Source organism: Ursus arctos, unplaced genomic scaffold, assembly GCF_023065955.2.
Source record: "Ursus arctos isolate Adak ecotype North America unplaced genomic scaffold, UrsArc2.0 scaffold_33, whole genome shotgun sequence".
In the NCBI taxonomy this organism is placed as follows: Eukaryota; Metazoa; Chordata; class Mammalia; order Carnivora; family Ursidae; genus Ursus; species Ursus arctos.
This window is the reverse complement of record NW_026623019.1, coordinates 26,125,402-26,153,189: the sequence shown is the minus strand read 5'-3', so window position 1 is coordinate 26,153,189 and position 27,788 is coordinate 26,125,402. Positions and strand designations below refer to the sequence as shown.

At 40.0% G+C, this 27,788-nt stretch overlaps 1 protein-coding gene across 11 annotated transcripts in view; it reads right to left on the bottom strand.

Moving 5' to 3' along the window:
* AOPEP (aminopeptidase O (putative)) overlaps positions 1 to 27,788 on the bottom strand; it is a 325,938-nt gene that overhangs the window by 289,051 nt on the left and 9,099 nt on the right. For 10 of the 11 annotated variants that reach the window (XM_026518708.4, XM_048218337.2, XM_048218338.2 and 7 more), the window contains one exon: positions 5,527 to 6,462. In XM_026518708.4, coding sequence (XP_026374493.2) covers positions 5,527 to 6,323 — 797 coding nt within the window. In that variant the 5' untranslated portion in view covers positions 6,324 to 6,462. The remainder of the gene's footprint in view (positions 1 to 5,526; positions 6,463 to 27,788) is intronic. The other variant, XM_057305595.1, reaches the window with a different exon arrangement.

Below are 27,788 nucleotides of genomic sequence, written 5' to 3'. Positions count from 1 at the left end.
TTCATCCTGGTCTTGTCTGAAACATCATCATACTGATTTAAGGAATTTAAAATTTTTTAATATTACTTTAAATTATAATGTATTTTCCTAGTCAGTTTCCTTATCTTTAACAATGATCCAATAAGTGGAGTTTTAAAAATAAATTTCCTATATTTAACTGAACTTCCACTCCATTCAACTCATGTTCAGTCATGTCATCAGCTTAAGCCCAGGTTCCCTAGACCACTTGGCTGGTTCCACAACTACTATAATGATCCTAAGGGAAAAGGGAACGGGTTACCAGAGAGAATGCTTTGGTTTTAAATAACATTTTATTCAGTGGAATGGAGAAGTACATAAACTTTGAACCAAAGATTTCTATTTCTAAAAGTTTTTTTCTTAAGTATACTGAAGATCTAGAACCAAAAAGATTTTTTTTTAAAGATTTATTTATTTATTAGACAGAGAAAGAGACAGTGAGCGAGAGAGGGAACACAAGCAGGGGGAGTGGGAGAGGAAGAAGCAGGCTCCGAGTGGAGGAGCCTGAGCCGAAGGCAGACGCTTAACGACTGCGCCACCCAGGCGCCCCCCAAAAAGATTTTAAGTCTCTTTCCTTTCTAGCTTAGCAGCAACCCCTTAACACATTCTTGACTCTGTCCCTGTTCTCAAATAGTTCTTCAAAATATTTTTAGAGGCCACACAAACTCACACTACACTAATAAGCAGGCTTTCCAAGAAGCATGTTGTATCAGACTGTCATATATGTGTCTGTTTTGGCAGTCCTTTTTGAATGTCACCTATAATCCAGTATCTACAGGACAGAGGCAAGAAAGAACATTTCAGTTCAAGAACTTCCATAATCCCACAATGGCTAAGCCCCAGTATGAAAATGTAGCTTTTATACAATCAGACACTTCATTTTAGAACTAGAATAGTAATGGGGAAAAAGAACTTACTGACAATTATTGGACATACTCTTTCATAACTTCAAATACATTTTCAGTTCTCCAGAAACCACTGTCACTTGATAAAAATGGGAAGGCAGCCCTTACTTTTCTAAGGGATTCCAAGGTAGAAAGATGGTGACTGCTTTCCAGATTTGAAGTTTATTTTTTTAATAAACATTATTTTTGGTCAGGCTTAGGTATACTTTTAAAAGGCAAAGATAATACACAGATTTCCCATATACCCCATACTCACTGTTATTAACATCTTACATTAGTATATTTGTCACAACTGATAAACCAGTATTGATATATTACTAAAGTCTGTATTTTACTCAGATTTCCTTGGTTTTCCCTAATGTCCTTTTTCTGCTCCAGGATACTACATTATCTTTAATCATTATGTCTCCTTAGGCTTCTCTTGACTATGACCGTTTCTTAAGACTTTCTTTGTTTATGTTGACCTTGAGAGGTTTTTTTTTTAAAGATTTTATTTATTTCTGTGAGAGAGAGGACATGAGCAAGGGGAGGGGTAGAGGGAGAAGCAGACTCCCCACTGAGCAGGGAGCCCCATGCGGTGCACAATCCCAGTACTCCGGGATCACGACCTGAGCCGAAGACAGACACTTAACTGACTGAACCATCCGGGCACTCTAACCTTGAGAGTTTTGAGGAGTACTAGTCAGGTATTTTGTTGAATGTCCCTTAGCTGGGATTTATCTGATGTTTTTCTCTTGGTTAGACTGAGGTTATGGGTTTGGGGGAGGACAATCACAAAGATGTCATTTCATCACATCATACCAAGGGTACACACTATCAACATGACTCCTCACTTTGATGTTAACCTTGATCTCCTCACTGAGGTCATGCTTGCCAGGTTTCTACAATGTAAAGTTACTCTTATTTCTTGGCCCATACTTGATAAGGAACAAGAGTTATGTTCCACCTCCTTGAGGAGGATGGAGTATCAACATAACTTGGACAACTTCTGTACCTTAGATATGTCTATTTTCCATTTGCTCATTTATTCAAATATTTATTTATATCAATGTGAACTCATGAATACTTATTTTATACTTTAGGTCATCGTCCAAAACTATTTTATATTGTTGTTCAGCTTTGGTCATTGAGAATTCTTTCTGATGGCTCCTTGGACCTTGGGCATATACCCTCAATTGTGGGCCACTATTGCTGCTGTTTGAGCACTTCCTTATTTTCTGCCACTACAAGATGCTCCAAGCTCATCTTGTACATTTCCTGCAGTCCTAGCCATTCCTCCAAGAAGCCCTGATTTCATTATTGGAGAATGGTATTAAAAACCAAGACCCAGGGGGCACCTGGGTGGCTCAGTCGTTAAGCGTCTGCCTTCAGCTCAGGGCATGATCCCAGAGTCCTGGGATCGAGCCCCACATCGGGCTACCTGCTCCGCTGGGAGCCTGCTTCTTCCTTTCCCACTCCCCCTGCTCGTGTTCCCTCTCTCGCTGGCTCTCTGTCAAAGAAATAAATAAAAATCGTAAAAAACAAAAACAAAAACAACCACCACCACCAAGACCCAGGCACTGTGCTTCTAGACCCTCCCAGATAACAAGCAAGGAAATTTACCTGTGTATGCTACTCCTTGGAAAACACCTATTTATAATTGTTTCTATATGCAACCATCTGTATTCATCTTAAACTAAACATTAAACATGAGTTTATAGTGATATCTCCAATTCTAATCTATTGCCAGAGAGATCATTCTAGCCTCTTTCTCTTGCTCATCTGTAACCTCCCACTTCAACATTGAGAAACCCGGCTCCCAGATTTACTTAATTTGTTTAATTGCTCAATTCTAGTATACATGTGTAGTGGTACTAGAATTGTTAACCTGTACTCCCATAACAAACAACTTTATCAACTACAACACAGTATTTAGGTACAGTTCCTTTTGCCTTTAGTCTTACAAACTCCACTCATTTCCAAAGCGACTTAGGTCAGCACCTTCGCCCCCAACCCCCTTCGGTGAGGTTGTTTCATACATTTTTAATACAATTAGATTGTTTTGTCACAATTTGCATTCCATCCTGGGATCCTTTGATCTCTTATTTATATATTATCAAACTGAATAATTTAAATTTTATCTTCAACGTTAGGTAGGGTGAGTGTGACAAGGGGAGAAACCACTGATGGAACTCGAAAGGGAAGGAAACAATTTAGAGATTTTCTTAAGTTTCTGTCTAATAACTGCTTAAAAATAGAAATTTACTGAAAGCTAATATATTTTTCAAATGTACTGAAATCTCTGCATATAATAAGAGACATAGTAAAGATCAAAAGGAAGAAATGCAGCTCCCTTTTACAACTGAAACACGTTTTTTTCCGAGGCTCTTTCAGTAACTTTATTCAATTCTCCTAGTTGTAAAATGAGCATAAACATTTCGTATCCAGGACTAAGAATGTAGGTATGCTGATAGTATTCTGCCACTCAAGGATAAAATGTTAGTTTTAGTAAATGTAGACTCTATGCCTTGGAGAAAATAAGCCCTACCCAATTGTATTTTTCACACAATTGTAATATTTTATATATTTTCACACAACTATATTCATAAAGCCTTGTAAACCTGATGATTATTATCTGCTGTTATCACTAAGGAATTTTTTCTGTCTAGCAACCTGGGATCCTTAGGCATTTTAAAGTCCTTAAAGTATCCAGTTACCAATATATACCTAGATTTATTCATAAGCATGTGAGAGAGTTTAGAAAGATTTGGTGGCCATTCATGGAAGATTATCTTGACTGTAATAAAATTACCTCCAAAAAAGACAAAAGGGAGAGAAAACATCTTTTGAGGATTTCTTTGTTAAAACAAATTTATTATTCTTGTAAGGCTGCAAAAATGCCATTTACTTACTAACATATAATCACAAACTCCCAAGGATACAGTTTAAACTCCTGCTATGATCATGCATTTTATTGAATTATCAGAAAAGGAGACATCACGAGTAAATCTGCCAAGTCAACCTTTGTAGGAACAAGATGTGCCCAAGCACCTCTTCAGTTTCTTTATGGAATTCAGCATTTATCCATAACTCATTCCTACTCAACACCTGACATGTAATGTAATTCACAACTCTTATCTGTTTCTGTATAGTGAGCACTGAGAAGAAAGCCATGTTTGAAGTCACTAATGAGTATTTCTTCCAACTACTGTCAATAGATTCTTCTTCCCCATTATTCTAATTCAAAAATGAAATATCTGGGAGTATTAAAAACTATGATTTCCTAAATTAAGTATTCAGAAGCCATATTTTGCTAAATCTTATTGAAATACGTCCTTTAATAATTTCAAAAAAATTTAAAGATACAATAAGAACACCTGTTTCTTTTCCTCATGGTCTCCCAAGAATATCCAATAAGTTATTCTATATATAAATCAGTATGCTTTCGTACTGGTGTAAGTTTGCACCAACCCTGCAATTTCCCAAAGGCTGCCTCAGACTCCAACAGAAATAAGACAAGAAGTGAACTCATTCTCAGTGGGGTGTAAGTGCAGAGAGGTAAGATTGGAGGTGAGGAGCAAGATAATCAGAGCTCACAGCTGAAGTGACGCTTAAAAAAAAACAAAAAACTAAAAGGTTTTTGGAGGTGGGTTGGGAAAGAGATCTAAGCAATTTCCCGAGGCCACCACTTCTGTCAAGGGAGTCATGCTATAAAAGAAGGTGCTCGAAACAAGTTCATTGAGATCAGCATTCCTCCAGCCACACTCGACAGTAATTACTGTCCTGATCTGCAGTACCTTAGCACAAAGGAACAGGTAAGATAATGAGGAATCAATGAAGTTTCATTTTAAAATTCTCAAATTCTCAAAACTCTGAACAACTGTTGAAGGAAGGGCAAGAAGAAAAGAACAAACGGCTGCCTAAACACCTCCCCTGGAAATCAATGTCTCATCAATTCTTTCTCTCCACACTAAAAACCCAATCTCCTGGTGCCAAACAGGAAGAACGGCGGCCAAAAGAGCAGGTGTGCAGTCTCAGCAGGACTGTGTCACGCTCTTCAGAAACAGAGCCTTCCAGCGTTTGGGGTTTGCCCTATATGACAACTGACAAAGTTCAGAGAGGGACAGCTGCCAAGAGACAGGTACAGTAAGAAAGTCACAAAGCAGAGCTAGCTTGATTTGGAAGCACTTGGCCAGGCTTCATTCCAACCCAACTTGGCGGCAGTTTATTCCCTCAGGGGGAATATGAAGGAACTTTGAGAAAGTATTTGCTCAGAGACACGTACCCACTCCCATCTACAGCACTGAAGTCACCAGCAGAGATCCCAACGGAGAGCTAGGCTCGGGATTTAATCATTAGGCTTGACTTTCAATCTCCTAACTCAGAAATACAGGGGCTTAATAAAGTAATCTTTTCATCCTGACTTAAGGGAAATAATCCTATTAAGAGTTGAGCATGCCTGGGAATTTACCTGCTTCACTGTGGGCCTAGGGATTTGAGGCTAGATGGGTAATGCCACAGAATAAAGAGGAGCACCTCTGCCGAGACTGTCCCTGTCTAGGGCATTGCAAAGGCTCATCTCCCAGATTAATGGGCAGGGAGCTGCGGAGCACCCGGAACCTACCTGCCGCTCTGGTCTGAGGTCCATGTAACTGACCGCCCCTGGGGTTTGGTGCTGTACCATATCCTTATGGCGTGAGGAAAGTCAGTAGCTGTCTGAGCCCCTGTCTTCCTGATCTGTAAGCTCCAAGTGTCAGTGTCAAACAGGAGTTCCCCACAGCCAGGGGCCTGGCTGCAGCCAGCATAATAGTCTAACTGCTCCCGCCAACGAGCTGCAGGCAGAGTCACGAGTTCATGCACAATCTGATTCCTGAGCTCCTCAGAAACAACTGTGAGCCTGGGAGACCTTGTAAATTTTTCAATACCTGGCACGGCAGCAACATCCACCTCCTCAACCTTTAACACAGATAAATCACAGCAGTCCAACACTAGCAAAAAGTCCTCACTCCCATGACTCCCTGTGTCACAGCGGTACTTTGCACTAGAAATCCCAGAAGCCTGTTCAGGGTTGCCATGGTTACCATCTTTACTAGAAGTATCTTTTTCACCTCTACCACAGTTCGCAAAATCGTTATATCCTGTTTTAGATGAGAAGGTCCTCGTATCTGTCACAGGACTATGGCAGGGTTCCGGCGTCCTAAATCTGCAGGCTTCATTTGACTCTGATCGGCAGGTTTCCTCGGTGGAACCCCTCTGTTTCTCGAATCTGTTCCCAGACTCAAAGAAAAGCACTATGGTGCCCTCAATGATTTGACTTTCAAAATCGACATCTAAATCCAGTACATAGTGCTTCACAAGGATGTGGCTGGTGTTGGCCATGAGAGGCAGGTCATCCCGGGAAGGGTCCAGCTTTATGTCCATGGTGTCGGCTGCTGTTTGAGAGCTTTCTTACAATCTCTGAAGGGACTTCCTATCTGCCTTAATCTTCCGGAATCATAAATGGCTGCTTACCAAAAAAACACCTGATGTCACAAATTGTGGTTCCACAACTTTCAGTCCCCTGGCAAAGAAGAAAAACACAATTAGACAAAATTCCAAACAAGACCCTAAGTGTTCCTACAACCACTGCTTCAGCAAACTGACTACCTCCTTAAATAATCCCCCAATGTGGTAGCAGCTCAGGGCTAGAAGGCAGACTAATCTTTCTGACTGACATCAAAGAAAGCTGCATTATGGGTTTCTAAAAATATTTCAATTTTTTCAATGAAAGGGGCCTCCACAAAGCTCGAAGAAGAATCATGCTCTTAACTAGAACATTCCTTGTTTTGGGAAAGATCAATTGTTATGCAAAAGCACAACTGAGCATCACTGTGCCTCTTGTTTTAAAAGATATTAAGTGCATCATTTCTAATTTTGTGCATCAAAGATAAGTGACTGTTTCTCTACTGTGATTCTAAGTAACAAATGTGAATGAAGGCTAAATGGCCTCATACGTTTTATTCTTTGAGAGTAATAATTTAATACATAAAATGTAACTCCAGGGATTAATGTACTTTTCACATTAGGACTGCTCTCATATCAGCACTTCCAGTAAATTACAGGAAAATGAGCCAATTTACCAGGAGTGCATTCTAAGTATTCCTTTGAGATTGTTCATGGAGATTTTTCAAATTTATAGTTAAATACTCAAGGTATATCATTACATCTTAATAGCTGAAAACCCATTAACATTCTGGATAATAGCCTTCTTGTGGCAAACAAAAAGGTCTTCTCATTTGGAAAAAAAAAAGTATGCAAATATCTATAAAAGGAAAAAGAGAAATTAAAATGTAGAAACAGATGTTGTAATAAAATACCCAAGTTCTTCATAAAAGTTCTGAATCAAAATGTATTCTTATTTTATAATAGCAATCCGCCTAAAAGAAAAATTATTTGAAATTATTTCAGTCCCTGTTGTGTACCTGATTTCTTTCAGCGTATGCTGTTATTTTTTATTCTTTTACCAAAAATGAAAAAGGGAGGGAATATAACAATTCTGACAGATGTATTTAAAATAATTTTTGTATTTCTAAATATCAGGAGGTATTCTTCTATCAACTCCAAAACAATATCACTTGCTTTTCAAGTAAAACTGAGCCCTCCCTTTTTATTCTGTTTAACTCCTCCTCACCTCCCCTCAGATTTTATCTGCCTGTCTACTAGACTCTTATTTCTCTTCCTTCTAGAATCTCATTCCAGAAATCAAACCTACTGAATTTTCACTTTCTACATCTCCACAGCCTATTTCCTCAGGAAAATCTTACTTACCCTAAGGAGGGAAAAAAATCTGGCTTCCTGCAGCCTTGTCCAATCTGGTTTCATGCTACTTTCCCAGTCGTAAAGAACATACACCCTTTGCATCCTTGTCCTATAGCCAAAGGGCCTGCTCAACACTCTGCTCCCTAAATATGACAAGACACCAGGCCTCCCTGCTCTTTGGACTAAGCCGTGTGCCATACCTGGAGTGTACCCATAGCCACCTGCCAAATTCTATTTTCTCCCCATACCCAGCTCAAGTGCAATCACCTCCTGAAATCCTTCCTTACTTCTTATTCTCCCACCCTTCACCAAACTGCATATGGGAATATACAGTCTGATTTTTAAAGTAATAGGAATTGAGAGAAGTCAGGGATGCAAAGAATATTTTGAGATTACTTTATAAAGAAGCTGGCACTCCCCTTGGTTCTAGAAGAATCAATGGGCAAAGGAAAGAGGCAGAGTATTTTCTTTTCTTCATGAAAGCAACTGAACTCATCGTGTAAGGAATAATAACCTTCAATAAAGCCACTGGGTCTATCTATGTAATAAAAAACAGTGGACGTTAAAACATCATCCTGTTGGTGTTTGGGGCTGCTAATATGCAGTCTTTTGTTGATTGGGCTCTTTAAAAAACCTTACTTAATATTTTTTTTTGAAAACTTGAGTATACACACACACACACACACACACACACACACACACAGACAAGAAGAAAATCTGAATCAGCCGAGACAAGGGTTAACTTAGTGGCCATGTAAACCATGGCTGAAGAACCATTTAGCTTGTGTGACAATATAAATATAACCATTCACTGTCTAACCCTAATAGAGCCTTTCATTTATTTGTGAAAATTAATATAATTTAAGACTAAAACACATTCTACAGAGCAGTTTTTGCCACTTTTGTGACTGGTAGCAGATGACGAGGCAGCCTTCAAGCCCACCCATAGCCAAGCCTGTTCGCATCACCTTGTCACCCTCACCGGCAGCAGTCTGCTTCTCTTCAGTGGATCTTGAGTACACTCCCCATAGTTGCGGTTCTAACTCTTTCCAGTTCCGTGCCTGCTGACTCACTCTCAGTTGACTATCTGGCCCTCTACTTTACTGAGATGATTTCGAATCTCTGAAACTCCATCTCGGCTCACTTACCTTAGTTCTTCACAACTACTGCCTTCTCCTCTCTGATTCAAAGGAAACAATATCCCTTCTCACCAAAGCTAATTCCTTTCCCCTTGAATCCTAGCTTTTGGGGTCTGAAAAGGCCAAATGAATGGTACTCTTCTTGCCCATCCAGATTCTGAACATACCAGAAAATGAGGATATGGCAGAGGGATACCAAAATATCACCATTATTACTGATGAAGGCTACACTGGACAACATGATTTAGTGTGGGAGCCAAAGGTACCTGAAAATTGAATCCCCAAATTCAACAGATTTACCCAGAGGGTCATAGGAAACACTGGATCAGGTCAAAGCTCCCAGAGAAGAAGGTACCCTCCCCACGCAAGAATAGGGCCTGGAGAAGTAAGGAGAAAAGCCCTCCAAGGGCAGGATTGCTGCCCAAAAGCAAAAGGGAAGAGCTGAAAGAAGCAGAACATGTTCCACTTCTTCCCATCCACCTCCGGTAGGTACAAGAAATAAAGTGGTCAGCAATGTCACAGTAATCAAGCTCCCCTCACAAGACAGGAAACACCAGGAAGAAGAAAGAGCTGTTCCCCCAAACACTATCTCCTCCCACTAATTGGGAATCTTGTTGCATTTGACAAAAAATGTTTCTCTCGCCAACATTTTCTTCCTCTCAATGCTTCCATCCTGTTTGTAATGTTTCAAACATCCCCCAGGGCTACCATCTTCAAAAACAAACACTGCAATACATCCAGCTATCAAAGCACTATGTTGTACACCTTAAACTCATACGATGTTATAGGTCAATTATATCGCAATTAAACCAGGAAACAAACAAACAAACACAAACATTTACCCCTGTTGCCCATGTTAACTAAGTCTTTATTTCTTTGCGTTCTGGAGCTGACAAATTCCTTAAGGCTCACTTAATCCAACTCTCTAGTTTTACAAATGATGACAATGAAGCCAGAGAGATAAAGCAATTTGGCAAAGTCACTCATTTCTGATGCTTTTCTCTTTGCCGATTCTTTCCCTTGGAATTCTCATCCTCCACCTCTTGTGGCCATTTCCTTCAAACTGTCCGAGTAATAAATCAAATGCACCTCATAAGACTGTCTTCTATGTTCTCTTTCTACCCTGTCTACCCTCTTCAAGTTGTGTAGACTAGACTCAACTCATATTCTAATAGCTTTGAGGGGGAAATGAGAATTTTTAGGCCAGCCCCAGAAGATTCAGATCACGGTCACCTCTGTATGGTTTCCAACCTAAATTATGTATAACGTGTAAGTCTGTTCTAACTCGCTGCTTATTACACCTATCTCCTCCTTGCCTTGGATTCTTAGATGACCTGAATCTCCCTTCTCGGCAAGTATACAACTCTCACTGACGTCAATCAGGGTCACAGTTCCACGTTCAGGGAAGAACTGAACTAAATGTGGTTGCAAATGCTTGTACGTGGCCACCTTGTAAGGCCTCTCTCAGCAAATAGTAACCATATTTCTAAGCAGTCTGTTGACTTCAGCACTTTCTGCTATTATTGTGCTCCAATTTAAAATGCCAGCCTTCTCACTGAAGCATTTTTCCATTCTCTGTCATAAGCCATAACATATAAAATTCCCCCCTTTATCAAACCCAATGGTTAGTTTCCAGTGGCTAACCACTGCTGCCTCTAAAATAAGTGTACTACGTGGTATGTATTTTAAATGCTTAAATGACTGTCTCAGCAACACCATTAAAGGCTTCAAAAGAATTAATATACAGCAATATTTTTCTTGAGAAAGGCAGGAGGAAGGGGAAGAAGGGAGGATCAAATACTAAACAGAGTTATGGCACAGAGAAGAAACTGTCCTGCCACTTTCAGTCACCCAAACAGAAATGCGCACATCTACAAATGTGTAAAATAACCTCTGTAGAGCCATTCCAGATCTCTCTAAAGAGAATAATTTCATTCTCCTTTCAAGCTACAAAGCCATGTGTATCATTCTCATGACCCTCAACTTATCCTGCTTCATTCTGCAGCTACCTTTACCTTCTAGTGGTCTATAAGCAACTAGGGATTCCTGATACATCTTTGTGTGCATGACCACATTGAGTAGAATGCCCTGTACGTAGTAGGGTCTCAGTAAGTATCTGTGTAATTGACATTTGAGGGCATTTAGTTATCCACAGAACAGGGCTCTGGCTCGCACAGGTCTAGTAGAAAGTTATGCTTAACCAACATCTTCCTCCAAATATCTCTCATTTTTTTTTTCTTCTCATGTCTTCTTCGCCTGTCCCTCTATGCCACATCTCTTTTCCTATAAGCAATTCAAGGGAAAAGGAGAAATTTTGCATATATGCTTACTATATAGTACTGAGCACACTATGAGTAGTTATAAAATATTTAACTCTACAGACTACTTGCTCAGAGGAAGATAGCTTTCTGCTATTCCAAGTGTGTTCATTCTGTAGGATACAGTGATTGCTCTTAATGACAGCTAGTTTACTTACTGAAAAGTATACTGTTTCTGGGCATAGTTCCTCAGACATTCAAATGCATATAATCATAGGAACATAACTTATTACTGTGAAATTCAATAAAACAATTTCATAATTAGAAGAAATCTTAGAAGTACAAATGTATTATTCTGTACTTAGAAGTGTCACACTGACATACTATTCTGTAACTTGTTTTTCACGCAGTGGTTTTGAAATACAGCCATACAGATGCACACAAATCTAGCTTGTTCCTTTTAACTGCTTAGTGTCCCTATATGAATATTCTACAATTTGTCTATACATTTCCCTACTAATATTTAAATTCTCTTAAATTTTTCATTATTACAAACCATGCTGCAATGAACATCCTTATATATGTATCCTGGAGCACATGTGCAAGTGTTTCCTGGATAAAACACCTAGAAATTCCTTTTGGCCTGAGATTGGTATTGTCACACCTGCTTTCCTTTGGTTTGTTTTTTTCCTTATATATCTTTTCTATCCCTTTATTTTTATTGTTAAGTGCTCTGGGTTGTTTTGCCTTGGATATCTTTTCAAAGCAACATTTGGCTGCATTTAAAAAATATAATTATCATTTTTAATAACTGAAGTAAATTTATTTACATTTATCATGATTACTGTTGTAATAGCATTGATCCTCTCAGCCAATTATTTTGTGTTTTCCATCTACTATGATTTTCTTTGCTACTTAGCTTTTACTTTTCCTGCTTTTTGTTGCATTTTTTCCGAGCTGTTTTTTCCTCTACTGTTTCATCAGTTATACAACCTATTTATTTTCTTTAACATGCCTACTTCAGGTCAATCTCTAGTAGTCTTCTGAATAATACAAAGACCCTAGGAAGTTTTATCACCAGTTCCTCCTTTTCCCCACTGTCAGCTTCCAGATTACTGTCGCCAGTGTCTCAGTATCACACTGTTGTTAACAACCCTCACCCGACTTAGAAAAAGCAAAGTCAATACTTAGTTGTAGTGTTTACCAGCTTCCTTTCTCATGACGGATTCATACAGTCCACTACTTCTGTCAGGGTTCAATTTTGTTCTAGTTAACTACTGCTACCTGACAAATTAGCCCAAAACTTTGTGGCTTCAAACAGCAACCATTTGATTATATTCCGAGGGTCAGGAATGCGGGTAACACTCAGCTGGGCCATCTTATGAATCTGAGTACGGCACTCAGCGGTACTCAGCTAGAGACGGGCTTATCTGGGGGTTCTGATGACCAGAGCAGCTACGCAAAGCCTCTCTAATATGGAGGTCTCAGAATAGTTGGATATCTTATATGGCAACTGGTGGCCCCCAAAGTAAGTGTCCCCAAGGACTTCTGACCTAGCCTCAAAAGTCAACTACAGTCTATTGGTTTCAAAAGAGATGTACAGTTAGCTAGTCCAGACTCAAGGACAGGGAACTCAACTTCACGTCTTAATGGGGGGAATCACTAGGTCGCATTGAACAGTGGCCTGTGAGTTGGTATACACTGTTATGGTCAGTTAGGGAAAATACAATTTCCTTTTCACTTAAGTAGATTTTTAGGCTAATAGTTATTTTCACTTAGCACCTTGAATACATTACTATATGCTGACATCTCTTTTTTCTGATAAGAAGTCTGCATTTCTGGACATGTATGCTTTTTCCCCTGGAAGCTTTTATATTTTTTCATTATCTTGGATGTTCTGTTGTTTCACTCAATGTATCTAAATGTGGATTTATTTTTATTTGGCTTGCTCAAGATTCAGTGTACTCCTTCAGCCTGAGGAATTCTTTCCACCTACTTCCCTGAGGAGACAGCAAATCTCCTTGCCTCTGTACTGAAACAGTATGATGGAATTTTCTTTCTCCAGTCACCCCTTCGTGGCTTCTAGCTTTACACAGATAACGCAGTTTCAGTTCTCTACATGTACTAGATCTATACTTTAACAAATATACCATGATTATGTAACATGTTAATATTAGGGGAAGCTGGGGTCATACGTATATGGGAACTCTATACTATCTTTGCAAATCTTTTGGTAAATCTAAAAGTATTACAAAAGAAACCATTTATGTTTAGAATAGTTAAGATTTTCCAAATTTTGTGAGAGAAATAAATCTAAAGATTCAAGAATCTGAGAACAAACCCAAGCAAGATAAACGCAAAGGAAACCACACCTAGGTATGACATAGTCAAACTGCTAAAAACCAAAAATAAGGAAAAAGTCTTGAAAGTAGCCAGTATAAAATGACATTACATGCAGGAGAAAAAAGATACAAATGGGAGCTGGCCTCTCATCAGAATAACATTTAATTTCTCATCAGAAATAATGGAGGCCCAGAAAATAATGGAATGATACCTTTTAAGTGTTAAATATATTAGTCCTAAAATATTATTTATTTTATAATAATTTGCTATGAAGTCCTTATTTTTGTACTTAGCAAATAGTAGCCTATTTTTGCTTCAATTTTCTAAATTTCTGAATAAGCGGGGCCTGAACTAATTTCCACTTGGTATTGGTATTTCTTTTTATTTTTAAATTTTTAATTCTATTTCAAAACAAATACATACTCTAACAGATTAACACTCTCCAAAATATCAGGCTCTTTCCCTCCTTAGTAGAAATTCTCATGAATCATGGACACATTGACATAGCATGGAGCAGGTTTTCTACTCAAAGGTTTGAGTGATTACTAAACTGTCTGGCACCTCAGAACTTTTCTTTCAGCTCCTCATTTTCATATCTTGCCAATTTGACAGAAATGGTTCACTGGTGCCTGAAACAGTTAATAAACAAAGTTGGACTTATTTTTAAACAGCAGAAACAAGCCAATCAGATAATCCCTTTATCTCTGCTACAGTTTTATCTTTGAGTTTAGGATATGCCAATATGCCTTCAGTCACTTTACTTGGTTTCTAGCATTTTAACTTTTGTTCATTTCTTTTTATTTTTGTTCTACTTTGAGTAAAAACTGCAGTGTTAAAACAACATTAAGCTGTATGTTTTAACTGAACAAGTACCAGGATATTCAGAGTTTAAATTCCCTCTGGAACCCTAATTCTAACAGCCTGTACCCCCCCCCATATAAATATATGCTACAATAGGGTCTTTCATTGCAAAACTCATACCTGCAAGGCAATGCCATTTATCACTGAGTAAATAATGCAAGATAACATACTGAAAAGGGGATTTTGCTTTAGTCCCTAAACTATAAATAAAAATATGTAGCACTTTGCAGGATTACCACATGTGGTATGATATTAACTTAAATACCAATCTTTAAGCCAAACTGTAAATAAGATAAACTGTGGCCTCTGGTCTCAAGTTTTAAATAGCCTCTCTTTGCTTCAAATTTACTGCTTTCATGAAGCATAGAAGGGTGACTGCATATAATTTGTGATCATGTAATGAAAGAACTATTGTGATATGTATATGTGGGGGGAAAAAAACACAACAACTGGAGTTAATGTTGTTGTGGGAATTATAGAAAGTGCTTGTGATGAAGATCAGAGCAATGAAGCCAAGTCAGAACCAGAATCAAAGGCCTGTTCCTGGAGAAAGAAAGCAAATCACTGTCAGCTGTGGCTTGATTTATACATTATAACCAGGCAAGGGCAAGGGCAGGGGCGGGGCGTCCACAATGTGAAAACTGAAAACAAAAACTGATTTTACTCACATCAGTATATGACGAGCCTGAATTATGCTTGAACATGATGTGGTACGGTGGAATTCAGCCTCCCTGATGGCAGCTTGTGTGTATTCTGGCTATTCTGATCCCATCTGAGCATCCAGATGCCATTCCTCTTTGGTGCCTAATGTGTTTATGCTCACATTATCAGTAGGCATTGGGTTGCAAAGATCAGATTGGAAGTGATTTCACTCTATTTTCAAAGAGAAAAGAATTTATCCCTTTGATTGCTACTTGCTTGCAAAGTAGAGCTTGTTTCAGTTTCTAAAGAGTGCCACTTAAACTAAATTATAGCAGAGTGATCGCAAAAGGATTGCTGGGAGAACGCATTACAGTTAGAGAAAATAGGAAATTTCACTTTTCTACCCCTTCCTCAAGAAATCATACTTGCTCCATGGTGGCTGACCAGCGAAGGCACTGGATAGGTTATTTTCCTGCTGAACTTCAGGTCTGATTCCTCCTCAGATGTGTCTTCATCAACACTGTTTTGCTTCCTGGCACTATCAACATGTCATTAGAAGTTTCATAAACCAGAAAACAACTTATCTGTGTCAAAACCATTAGATGTGTCGATAGAACACAACAAAGAACTCATCAATCACAGCACAGCCTGCTGTGGGTACACCTCTCCAGAAGCTGACTTCCTCCTCATGGGATCCCTTTATTCTCCCTCTTATCTCTTTGCCATCTTGCTTAAGGCACGAGACCTACTAACAACTCTCCATTCCAGAGGCAAATAACTTGATTTGTCAGTTTTATGAAAAACCAAAAGCTAGTGAAAAGCAGTGACAACATTCTTAGAAGAAGAAATAATAGATACTTATTGAGTGCTTACTTACATATCTGAAACTCTCCTAACCCCTGGCAATGCTTTTTATTCTCACTATCCCCTTTTACAGATGAGGAAATGATGTTCAGAGAAGCTAAGTGTACAAGATTACTGAGACCTTTTTTTTTTTAAAGATTTTATTTCTTTGAAAGAAAGAGAGAGCATGTGTGAGCAGGGAGAGAGGGAGAGGGAAAGGGAGAAAAAGACTCCCCGCTGAGCAGAGAGCCCAATGCAGGGCTCAATCCCAGGACCCCGAGATCATGACTTGAGCCGAAGGCAGACACTTAACCGAGCCACCCAGGTGCCCCTCAAGATTACCAAGATTTGAACTCAAGTAGTTGGATTTAAGAGTGTTCTTAACTGCTATCTCATGGCCTCTACTGCATGGCAATCCCACAGAGTAACCAGACATGCTACGTTGTACCAATGGCATGTGCAAAACCAGAGGCCCATCACAGACAACAGCAAAGGTGAGCAGGAAACTGAAGGCCGGGTGCAGGACTGCGGAGGGAAAATACTCCAGTCAGGGAAGGGAGGAGTGGGCCTAAACAATAGACACTGCATCTCTGCCCAGCTCTTATCCTATTCTAACACCTCAAAAGAAGAGAAAACTCAACGAAAATGAGAAATTAGTTAACAGATGATTCTGAAAGGAGTTTTGAGATATATTTCAAATTTTACAATGTTTAGAGTAACTAAAACATTGTACTTGCATTTTTTTCATACTTTTAATGAATAATGACTGTGTTTCTAAATATTAGATATGTTTAATTAAATAATTTTATCTTAAGTCCATTTTTTACCATATTTTTATTCTTCCTTTAACCATGATTGGGGATTATACGACCCCCTCCCCACTCCCCCCATTACTCTGTCACTTAGTACTCATATTTACTGAATGTTGATTAGAGTAAGAAGTTGAATTTCCTAGGCTGGATGCGCGGTCACAGTTTAAAGCCATTTCACTAACACACTCACTAGGGCTTCCGAGTCCCTGCTCACTGAACTCGGACCACAGCAGTGCTCCACCCAAGTAATACCCCACCGTTCACTTTCCTGTTTTGAATCCACTGAGATTCGCAAATTCCCATCCATTTCCCCTTCTAACCACCCTCTGTCTGCTACCCCCCAACAGCTACCTGGGTCATGGCACCACTCCTCTTCAGGCAGCACCCATTCCCACCCCCCAGTTCACTCCATGCCTCTGTTCTCCAATCCTGCTCCTGCCACGGACCACTGCCACATCCTCCTTCCTTCCCACATCTGTGCCCCCACTTCTCAGCGGACAGGAGTCTTTAAAGCTACTCAGGTTCTCCTACAGCAAAAACAAATAAAAAGCCAAAAATCCAGTAACAGCAAAATGTGCTTTCCCGTCCTTGGCCCAACAGCCACCATTCTAGCCTTTGCCTTTGTTTTGCTATCAAACTTTTCCAGCCAACAGTTCATACCCTCTTCTATTTTATGATCACACATTTCTTACAACAGCTGAAATCTGGTATCTGACCACACCACTTGACTAAAAGTTTATTTTTAAACATTCACAGTGACTTCCTTCCTGCCAAATCTAGCCTGACTTCAGTTCTTCTTTCCTTTGACTCTCCATGGCATCTGTCACTACTAATCTCCCATCACCTCTGATGATTCCTGGGAGACTGTACAGTCTATACCCCCTCTTACATACCTGCCCCCAGACACTGGACATCCCCCAAAGCCCAGTCCTGGGCCCTCTTCTCATTTTGGAGTCTGTCTTGTGTTCACATATCTGGTACTCGACCAATTTCCTTATGGAAAGGACTCAGCTCCTGACCTCCAGCAGTCCCTGTCACCTGTCTCCAAAGCAGTGCATCTCAAACTCTCTGTAGTGAAGGGCTAGTTATTTTTTCCCCTGTTACTGGTCAACACTTTTATAAAACATAATCAAAACAAATCACGAAAAGAAGAAAAGGGAAAAAAACATACAAAATACAAGCCTGATTACTATTATTATTGGATTTAACATAAGCACAATGAGAATAAACCATAACAAGGAAACAATAATTACTATACTAGTTTATAAATGATTACTCTCTATTTTACTTATCTCGTTGCAGACCAACCACAGTGTGTGGTAACATTGGCTGGTGGACTCCTCCTCAGGGAGCACGGCTCCGGAGGCCTGCAGGGCATCCGACTGACCCCCTACCATTTCCTAACACACAACAGCTTCCCGATTGTCTGTTATGGAAGCATCACCTTCCACTGGGTCTAAAAGTTCTGTCTCATCTGGACTCCTCCCACCTTTATAACTCTACCCAATCAATTATGAACCGTTCAATTCTATTGCTTCAAATTCTTTCTTTTATCCAGCTCTTCTCCACGCTGCCTACAACAACCCGGATCCAGAAACCAAAACCACGTACTTGACCTATGATACAACAACCTCCTAAATGAGTCTCCCTGTGTGGTGAGCAGTCATTAGTGCTATTCACAAACATTTCCAGTTCTTCTTCCCAGGTCCCTCACCCTCAAACATGGAAGGATGGTAATTTCCGGAAGCCTGGGGATGCCTAATATTTAACTGCTAGTACATGACATTCCAGAGTGCTCTCTCCTCTCTCTTAAAGCAAACAAATATGAGATAGTGCCTAGGTGGCTATTCTATCAGCCTGGATGCCTCTAAATGACTATAAGTAGAGAGCACCCAGATGGGCTGTGACAGACACGCAGCATCAGCAGGAAACACACCTTTACTTTTTTAAAGCCACAAAGGTTTTAGACTTGTTTGTTACTATGCTAACTTAACCCATCCTGACTGAAACACTCTGTACCAAGCCTCTCCTCTCTCCAAAACCCTACTTACGAAGACTGACTCCTGAAGCACAAATTCAATGTCCCATCTCTGCTAAAAAGAAAAAAAAAAAAGCACTTTGAATGAATATCTATTGTTTAAAGAAAAATGCAAACTCCCTAGCACTCAAAACTCTTACCAACTATTTTTTCAGTCTCATCCTACCAGACCAACCTCCCATTTCCTGACTTTGTCAGGCTCACTTCCAGCCACCCACCAACCCAGGCCCCCAAAAAGAAACATTTCCCCTCTCTCTTCTCTTTAAGGTAAAAGTCAATTCTATCCACTCCACCGACCTTTTCTCCATAGTTCTAACAGCAGCTAACACTGAATACTCAGTGCTAGGCTTTATTCTAAGCACTTCTTGTGTATTAGCTCATTTACTCCTCAAGTAACTATGAGATGAAGACTATTATTAAACTCATTTTACAGATGAGGAAACTAAAACATAGGGATTAAATAACTTGTTCAAAACCACACAGCAGCTAAATGATGAAGCCAGATGAACCCAGCAGCCTGTCCTCTTAACCACTGCCCTCTACTGCTTCTAGGACACTCCATCTCCCCTTCCACTGAACTTCCATTACACTCTGTAGATCTTTCTGGCACATAATCTTGTGCCCTGCATGACTACTCACTATTTGATATGTGCAGGCTTTATCTACTAAGCTAGACTATAAACTCCTGGAGTGCAGGGAGCCACTTTACCATTCTTTGTATCATTCAATAGGAAAATGCTGCTGTAAGAACCTTTTTGTGATAAGTACAGCTCCATGGGATAGAATGTCTGTTAAACATGTTTTTTATTTTCTGTATTTTATGCTTTGACATCTTGGGGCCTTGCTGATTCCAGAGAGACAACCGTACCAGGGCCAGCTAATATACAAACCAACCAATCCACCCCCAACCACCTCCTTTGATTCTCAAACACCAAGTCAATATTCTCCCACCCCAATTCCTCCCAGGGCAAGATACCAAGGACTAGGGACCACCCCTATAGCCCAGAGCCCTCCAAGATCACTCAAACTAGCCAGTCCCAAGTCTGCTTACTTTGCCCTGCCTTGTCATCCCCCAGAAACCACAATAAAGGCTCATGCCCATGCTTTCCCCTTGCTCCTTCTGCCTCCTGACCAACCCTGGCGCTGCCATGTGTGGCCTTGCTGGTGTGCCCCCTCCTCTTGGAAACTGTAAGTAATAAACTCTTCTTTCAAAGGCAGTTTGTCTGCATGTCTGTCACCTGATTAAAACAAATCGAGGGTACATATTACAACAGACTCTCATCCTAGCAGGAGGTCCTTGGAAATGCAAACTACCTACTTGGTATCAGGGAGGGTCATTATGGCTTTTTCTTGATTTCATCAATCTCTCCTGGTGTTGGAAAGAAGGATTTTCAAGGGGGCTGGGGGAGATGTAAGATGAATCACAGATAGAAAATGGTGATGTTCAGCACAAGAAGGCAGAAGCCCCAGTTATTTGTTAATTGTCTTGCAGTTACAATTTTAGCAGTTACTGTCTTAGCACTGAACTGGTAACTGTAATTGTAAAAACTCCAAATCTTTAAACGACCCAGCATTTGTTAGCCTTTTTCTATTTTTTCCATAAGGATTCACAGTAGAATCCTAAAAGGGTCTGAAGATAACCACAGGGACAACAAGGAAAGGTGAAAGCTAAGGCAAGCGTAGCCAATCTGCAGCCAGTCTTGGGAAAAATAAAATCCCAGGAAAGGAACGGGTGGAGGCAGTTCTGAGAGGAGAGAAAACCAGGATGAGCCCTGGAAATCTGCCACCAGGAAAAGAGCAATGAAGATCCTGCCTGGATTTGAGAAGCAGTGTTAGGAACAAAAACCAAGGGGTTTCCTGACACTCTCTCTCCTGGACAAAACTAAGCAGTATGAGTAAATGCTTAACAGACACTTGTTGAATGGATACCTCAATCATACAAAATGGAATATAGTTTTACGACACTCCTGAAGATTTAGATATAGTCCACTCTGTCATCCTATTAACTTAAACTCTTTTTTCGTGTCCTTTACTATATCTCCCTTGAGACAAATATACTGCTTTTCTCCTATAGCATAAGGTGGTACAATCTTTCAAAGTGCTCTGATATTGCAGTGCTTCTATGGAGTATCTGCACATTCAGCCATGAACTTCTGAAAAAATGCGAGAGAAACTCCCATTCCACAAACACTCCACGTTTCAGAGGTTCTGGGAACAAAGTCTGGAAGAGATCCAAACTATGGTCAGCCAGGAAAATGCCATTCACCCAAAACTTCCCTAGAACATACTGGTCCCAAACAAGCATCATGAATCTAGAATGCCTTGGAGAAGAGCAGGGAGACCAGAGTCCTCCCCCTTTGGAGATTCAGTCAACTGAGAACTCCTCTGAACTATTCAGAAATCTTTGAGAAAGCACCTGACCTTTTACACACTAGTATGAACAACAATTAGCAAGTGCATCTGACATGTATTGGGCGCTTGCTATGAGACAGGCAAGGCGCATTAAGTACATTTCTTTCTTTCTTTAAAGATTTTTTATTTATTTATGTGACAGAGAGATAGCCAGCGAGAGAGGGAACACAGCAGGGGAGTGGGAGAGGAAGAAGCCAGCTCCCAGCGGAGGAGCCCGATGTGGGACTCGATCCCGGGATGCCGGGATCACGCCCTGAGCCGAAGGCAGACGCCCAACGACTGCGCTACCCAGGCGCCCCGCATTAAGTACATTTCACTTACTCATCACTACCCAGTGACGTAGGGCTATCATCTCCATTTTACGGATGAGTAAATTAAAGCCTAGAGAGGTTAAGATACTTCCCCGAGTTCACAGTTACAAGATGGCAGAATTGAAATTTAGATTCATATGGTCTGGCTCGAGACCCTAGACTCAGCACTACAGTCTACTGCCTCAAGTACAGTCCAAGCCTAGATCAAAAATGCCCATTTAAAGCACAGCAAAGTGCATTATATTCTAAACCCATAAGTTGAATGAGACCGGCTACACGGAAAAGGCTCAAGAACCATCCCCGTATCTCCATACAAACATGGACACCCACTATCATCAGAGTCTTCCCCAGCACTCTTAAACAACACCATATTCCACTGCTTACTGGCAAGGTGAATTATACTATTTTACAGGTCCTTTCATTTTATTTTTATTTTTTTAAAGATTTTATTTATTTATTTAGACAGAGAGAGACAGCCAGCGAGAGAAGGAACACAAGCAGGGGGAGTGGGAGAGGAAGAAGCAGGCTCCCAGCGGAGAAGCCTGATGTGGGGCTCGATCCCGGAACGCTGGGATCACGCCCTGAGCCAAAGGCAGACGCTTAACAACTGTGCCACCCAAGCGCCCCAGTCCTTTCATTTTAAGGAGTGACAAAAATCTTCCACATACACCAAATGTAAGGTAAATTTAAATCCTGACCTAATAAGGCTTAATAAAATTGCATTATACTAAACACTACGTTTGTATTCTATTTAAGATAAAATCACGTATTCCTGTAATAATGTAACATTCCATATATCCTGCAGTAGGCAAGATACTGTCCAGACACTGGGTAAGATATTCCCGGAACTGGAAGATGGTGAAAAGGTATATAAGGAGGAAAATTAGAACCCAAACTCATGTTTTAGGCCTCCTCAGCTGGCAGGAGTACCAGCCTTGCTGACACATGCTTCTTTCATACAAACTTCCTCCACCACTCTCCATAACAAGACAAGCTCTGAATGGCTGGGAGAGCCGTCAGGACACACTGCCTGAGTCTTCTCTTCCAACCTCAGTTCTTTCACCTGATTCTCACATGACAAAGTTTCTAGAACCCTCATGATCTCAGTTCAGACTCAAATTCACTCACAGTCCTCACTGCAGAATTTGAGTACAATGGTTGAAATCAGGTAGGACTTCAGCAGATGCAAAAGGTAGGACTATTACTCCATGAAGTGCTTTGCATACCACAGGCCCAAGATAAATAACTATTAAACACTTTTGTGGATATAATTCAGTCAATATAGCCTTTAAAAAAAAAGAACTGGCTTAATATTTAATATTTAAAGATGAGGGTTTAATCAGACCACCCAGGAATTTTTGTGCTGGGAAAAAAGTTAACAAAACTTTTCAAACTACATTAAGAGAATATAATTTATTATTGTCTATAAATATTCATATACTGGAAACAGGATCTGTATTAATAGAGCTGGGTTACAGAGTTCAGTTGGATAAAAATAAAGAAATCGGAAAAGAAAATATAGACAAAAATATCAGCTTTTTCAGTAAGATCTCCTCTTCTAGAATTGTTGAAAAACACTATTTTCAAATAGAAGCTATTTTGGAAACTCAGCCCTTTAAAGAGGGATTGTGAAAATAGTTTCTTTATTAATGAATGTTCTGCTATGGAAAAAAAGTCACTGCTCCAGCTCAGAGGAAAATATATTTTACTAGCAAAAAGAGATGACAGATAGAGACTCCTTGAACCCATAATAACGAAGCACTCAAAACCCAGTTCCCACTCACTGCAGGAGTCTCGTCTACAACATACCTAGAGAGTCATCCGGTAACTGCTTCAAAGACCCCAGGTATTTTAAAATATTGTTTAAGAAAAAAACAAAGAGCAAAACAACCTAAATGTCCACCAAGTGTTGAATGGATAAATAAATGTGATATACCCATATGGTGGAATATTACATGGTAATGAGAATGAATGAAGTATGATAGATACTATAATGTGGATGAACCTTGCAGACATCATGCTAAGTGAAAGGAAAACACAAAAGGCCACATACTATACCATTCTATTTATACAAAATGTCCACCGTGGGCAAACCCACAGGCACAGACGTGGTTGCCAGGGGCTGAGAAAAGGGTAGAATGGGGAGTGACTGCCAATGGCTCCTCTTGGAGTGACAATAACACCCGAAAATTAAACAGAGGAGATGGCTGCACAACTCTGCGAATATACTAAAAACCACTGAACTACACAGTTTTAAAGGGTGAGTTTTATGGTATGTAAATTATGTTTCAATAAAGCTATTTTTTAAGTAGGCTCTACACCCAACGTAGAACCCAAGGTTGAAGTCACAACCGAGATTAAGAGTCACACGTGCTAACGACTGAGCCAGCCCCGGGCCCCAAAGCTATTATTTTCAAAAGTGGCAAAAAAGAACAGCACACCATCTAAACAAAGTTAACAGTGGTTTTCTTACCCATGTCCTACAGAAGATAGAAAATCTTACATAATTTATAACAAAAGACTCAGTAAAAATATATTGATGATATTAGCAAGGATTATTTTGTGTTTTAAAAGAGCTATTTTAAAAGAGATGCACATTGATTTGAATAGGAATTTTTAAAGAACTATGCTATGCCAAGTACAGATCTTCCAACATGGCATGGCATTCCAACCTTAGAATTTATTTTGTATATTATTTTTTTCTTTTTAAATTTTTACTTAAATTCAATTGGCCAACATATAGTACGTCATTAGTTTCAGATATAGTGTTCAATAATTTGTCAGTTTCATATAATAGCCAGTGCTCATATCATGTGCCCTCCTTAATGCCTATCACCCAATTACCCCATCCCCCCACCCACCTCTTGTATATTATTTTAAAGACTATTTCAAAAAGTGTGCCCCGAGTATCTCCCAAACTTCAGTCATATATGTACCACATTCGGTATTTTTGCCATCTTCATACCATCATCTTATTATTTATTAAATACTTTTTCTTGAATCCACTTTGCCATTGACTCACCTTTTATAAAGTCCATGAAATCATGAGTTTGAATGGCTAATTTGCATTTTCCCACATATATTAAAAGAGATACATAACTATGAGAATCCAAAAGATGCTTATCCATGTACCACTTTAAATCATCTTGCATACAAATCAAGAAAACACTGGTTAAAAAAATCAGCGGAGCCTGGGAACATATCTATATCTACACTTTAAAAAGTGATAAGGAAATCAGAATGTTCAGAAAGCCACTTCACAGCAAAGTTTAGGACTGTCCTACTCTCTAAAGGCACATTATCAGTGGGAACCACAGGGCTGGCATTCAGCCAAGAAAAAGTATTTGAGAATAACACGGGAATGGATCGTAGAGAAAAATGACAGGCAATAGGTCTCCATAAGGGAAGCAGCTGAAAGAACAAGGATGCTAGGTCTTCTCTACAAGTTCTTGGGTATGAGGTGGTACAGTCCAGGTGCTACTACCATGCTCTGCTTGTCAAACAGAGCTGAACATGGCAGAAGGCCAACTGCCTAATGGACAGGTGGGCAAGGCTTTTTATTGACCCTGCTTCCTTCCTGCCAATACCAGTACTGAAAGCCTGCAGAAGGGCCCACTTCTAAAGTAGTATAGGGCAGAGAGGGTCTGGGCTCTACCACACCTGTTCCTCCTGTCTAAAAGAAATATGGGTTAGATTTCATTTTGAAATATTAGTACCATGGGTGCTTTGAAACAGCTTCCTAAGAGCACTTACCCCATTCCTGATGAAGGATGTCATGATACAACGACCCGACACCCCTCCAAAAAACCACACTAAAAAAATTAATCACCTTTTTTACTTCCTTTTCCCACTGCAAGGGGAATACCTCTTTTTGTAGATATCTATCCTAGTAAGTGAAACAATTACATGCCACTGCCTTTATTCTTACCCATTTTAAGAAGCCCTAACTGAACCCTGGGTAGTGATGCACAGAGAAAGACAGTAATGTAATGGGAGGCTCTCTCCAAAGAGAACTGGGGGGGGGGGGGGGGGCAAGTAGAAAGAAAGAGAGAAATGCTTCTTGCCCCAATTTCTGGTCTTGAATCATTTTCCTGGACACTAGATAAAACAATTTTTTATATAATTCTATGCAGGAAAAAAAATCGTAAGTCATTTTAGATAAATCTCCTCCTTCCCCTCACAGTGAACTTAGGGTACTAGCTTGTAGGCTAGTATTTTCTTAAACACTCTTGATGCCATTCTTTTTTTTTTTTAAGATTTTATTTATTTATTTGACAGAGATAGAGACAGCCAGCGAAGAGAGGGAACACAAGCAGGGGGAGTGGGAGAGGAAGAAGCAGGCTCAGAGCAGAGGAGTCTGATGTGGGGCTCAATCCCAGAACGCCGGGATCACGCCCTGAGCCGAAGGCAGACGCTTAACCGCTGTGCCACCCAGGCGCCCCTCTTGATGCCATTCTTAAACACAGTATTTTCTTAACACTCTTGATGCCTTTTAGGCTTCTGGCACATGGCCTGGAGACTGTGAAAAGATATACTTTTCCAGTATCTTCTCAATTTAGTTCATTCCTTTTCTGTGTGAAGTTTTAATATGTAGCCCCATAAATGTAAATGTAGGCTTCATGAAGATTATTCAGAAAACATGAATTATAGAACAAATTTTTAAATCTGACTGGTTTTGTGTTATAATGTTACACTGTCAAACTGGTCCTTTAGTCCATTTTTTAACCTAGGAAGAATACTCATGATTTCTAGAATTTTATCCCAAGCATCTCTGTACAATTTCCCAGTAGATATTAAACATTCAGGTATCAGATCAAGCCTTGCATTAGGCTCTGCGCTGGGTATGGAGCCTGCTTAAGATTCTCTCTCTCCCCCTCTGCCCCATCCCCCCTCAAAAAAAAAAAAAAAGTCTACTAAAAAAAAAAGTACAGATTCTTGGACACTGTCTCAGATGTTTCAAATCAGAATCTCCAGGGACAAGGGTCAATAATCCACATTTTAAATAAGATGTCTAGGTAATTCTACTCTAATGCTTCTGAACCATTTAGCTACTTGAACATTTGCTATCAAAAAGCCATGAAAACAGGATGCTCACAGGTCATTGCCTACACAAAGTACAAAAAGAAAAACAAGGGGTAAATATTTAAAATGAGGGGCGCCTGGGTGGCGCAGTCGTTAAGCGTCTGCCTTTGGCTCAGGGCGTGATCCTGGTGTTCTGGGATCAAGCCCCGCATCAGGCTCCTCCACTGGGAACCTGCTTCCTTCCTCTCCCACTGTCCCTGCTTATGTTCCCTCTCTCGCTGCCTGTCTCTCTCTCTGGCAAATAAATAAATAAAATCTTTAAAAAAAATTAAAATAAATAAATAAATACATACATATTTAAAATGAAAAAGGTGGCAAAGTGAAAAGCTGTCTTCTATTACAGTCTGGCAGAGTTTAGATTTCAGTGTGAACTGCAGCCACCAGGGAGCGCAATGTTACCTGTTAGATCTATAGTGTGGATACCAGTATCTCCTCTGCCCTTCAACTTGAAACACAGCATACTCTGTAAAAAGAACTTCATCCCTAAATAAAGACTAAAGGATGTTCCAGCACGCAATGCACTTTTCACTCATTCTTTCACAACACTGTGACTTTGACACAATTAGGCAAAGTGGTTCCCAACCACTTTGAGTTGCCTGAGCCAGTGGTTTACAAACTTGAAATGAATCATCTGAAGATCTTGTTAAAACATCAACTAGTGAGCTCCAAGAATATGCATTTCTAACAAGTTCCAGGTGATATTGATGCTGCTGGTCTAGTGACCAGACTTTGAGAACGTGGTTTAAGCTAACTCTGGTCTCCTCCCAACCAGCAGTATTTAGGACCCACTGTGGAGTTCAATGATGCTGTGGGGAATGGAGTTCAATGATGCCGTGGGGAAAACAAGCCTCCATCTGGCAAACGCTCTAAGAAGTTCCCATCACTCAAAACTTGCAGTACGGGTGAAAAGTTTGTCCTTTCTTGGCAACTGCAGAGATGAACACCCTTCCCATCCCTCTCCTAATCCCTGGCTTCTGTCTGACCCTACAGCCCCCACTTCCTACCCTGCATGTACAATCTTTCTGTCCTCAATAGGAAACCGTACTTCCTACGGCAGGAAAGCTGTAGGAAGGGCAGGAGGTCCCTCTGTTCCTGTCTTAGGAAACTACATTTTCTTTAGCCAGAAATCAAGATGGGCTCCCTCCATTTAGTGATTTATTTGGTGACTGTCATGGGGCTACAGCTATAAACAACCCTGGTGAGGAGTACTGTGTCTGAAGGAAATATCAGGCAAAATTAGATTCTCTAGAAATTCTGGCAACATTCAGATCTCATTATTTACATTCTGCTCCTCATGGGAATAAATATATAACAGATTTCTCCATTGAGAAATAGGTCTGGAATTTA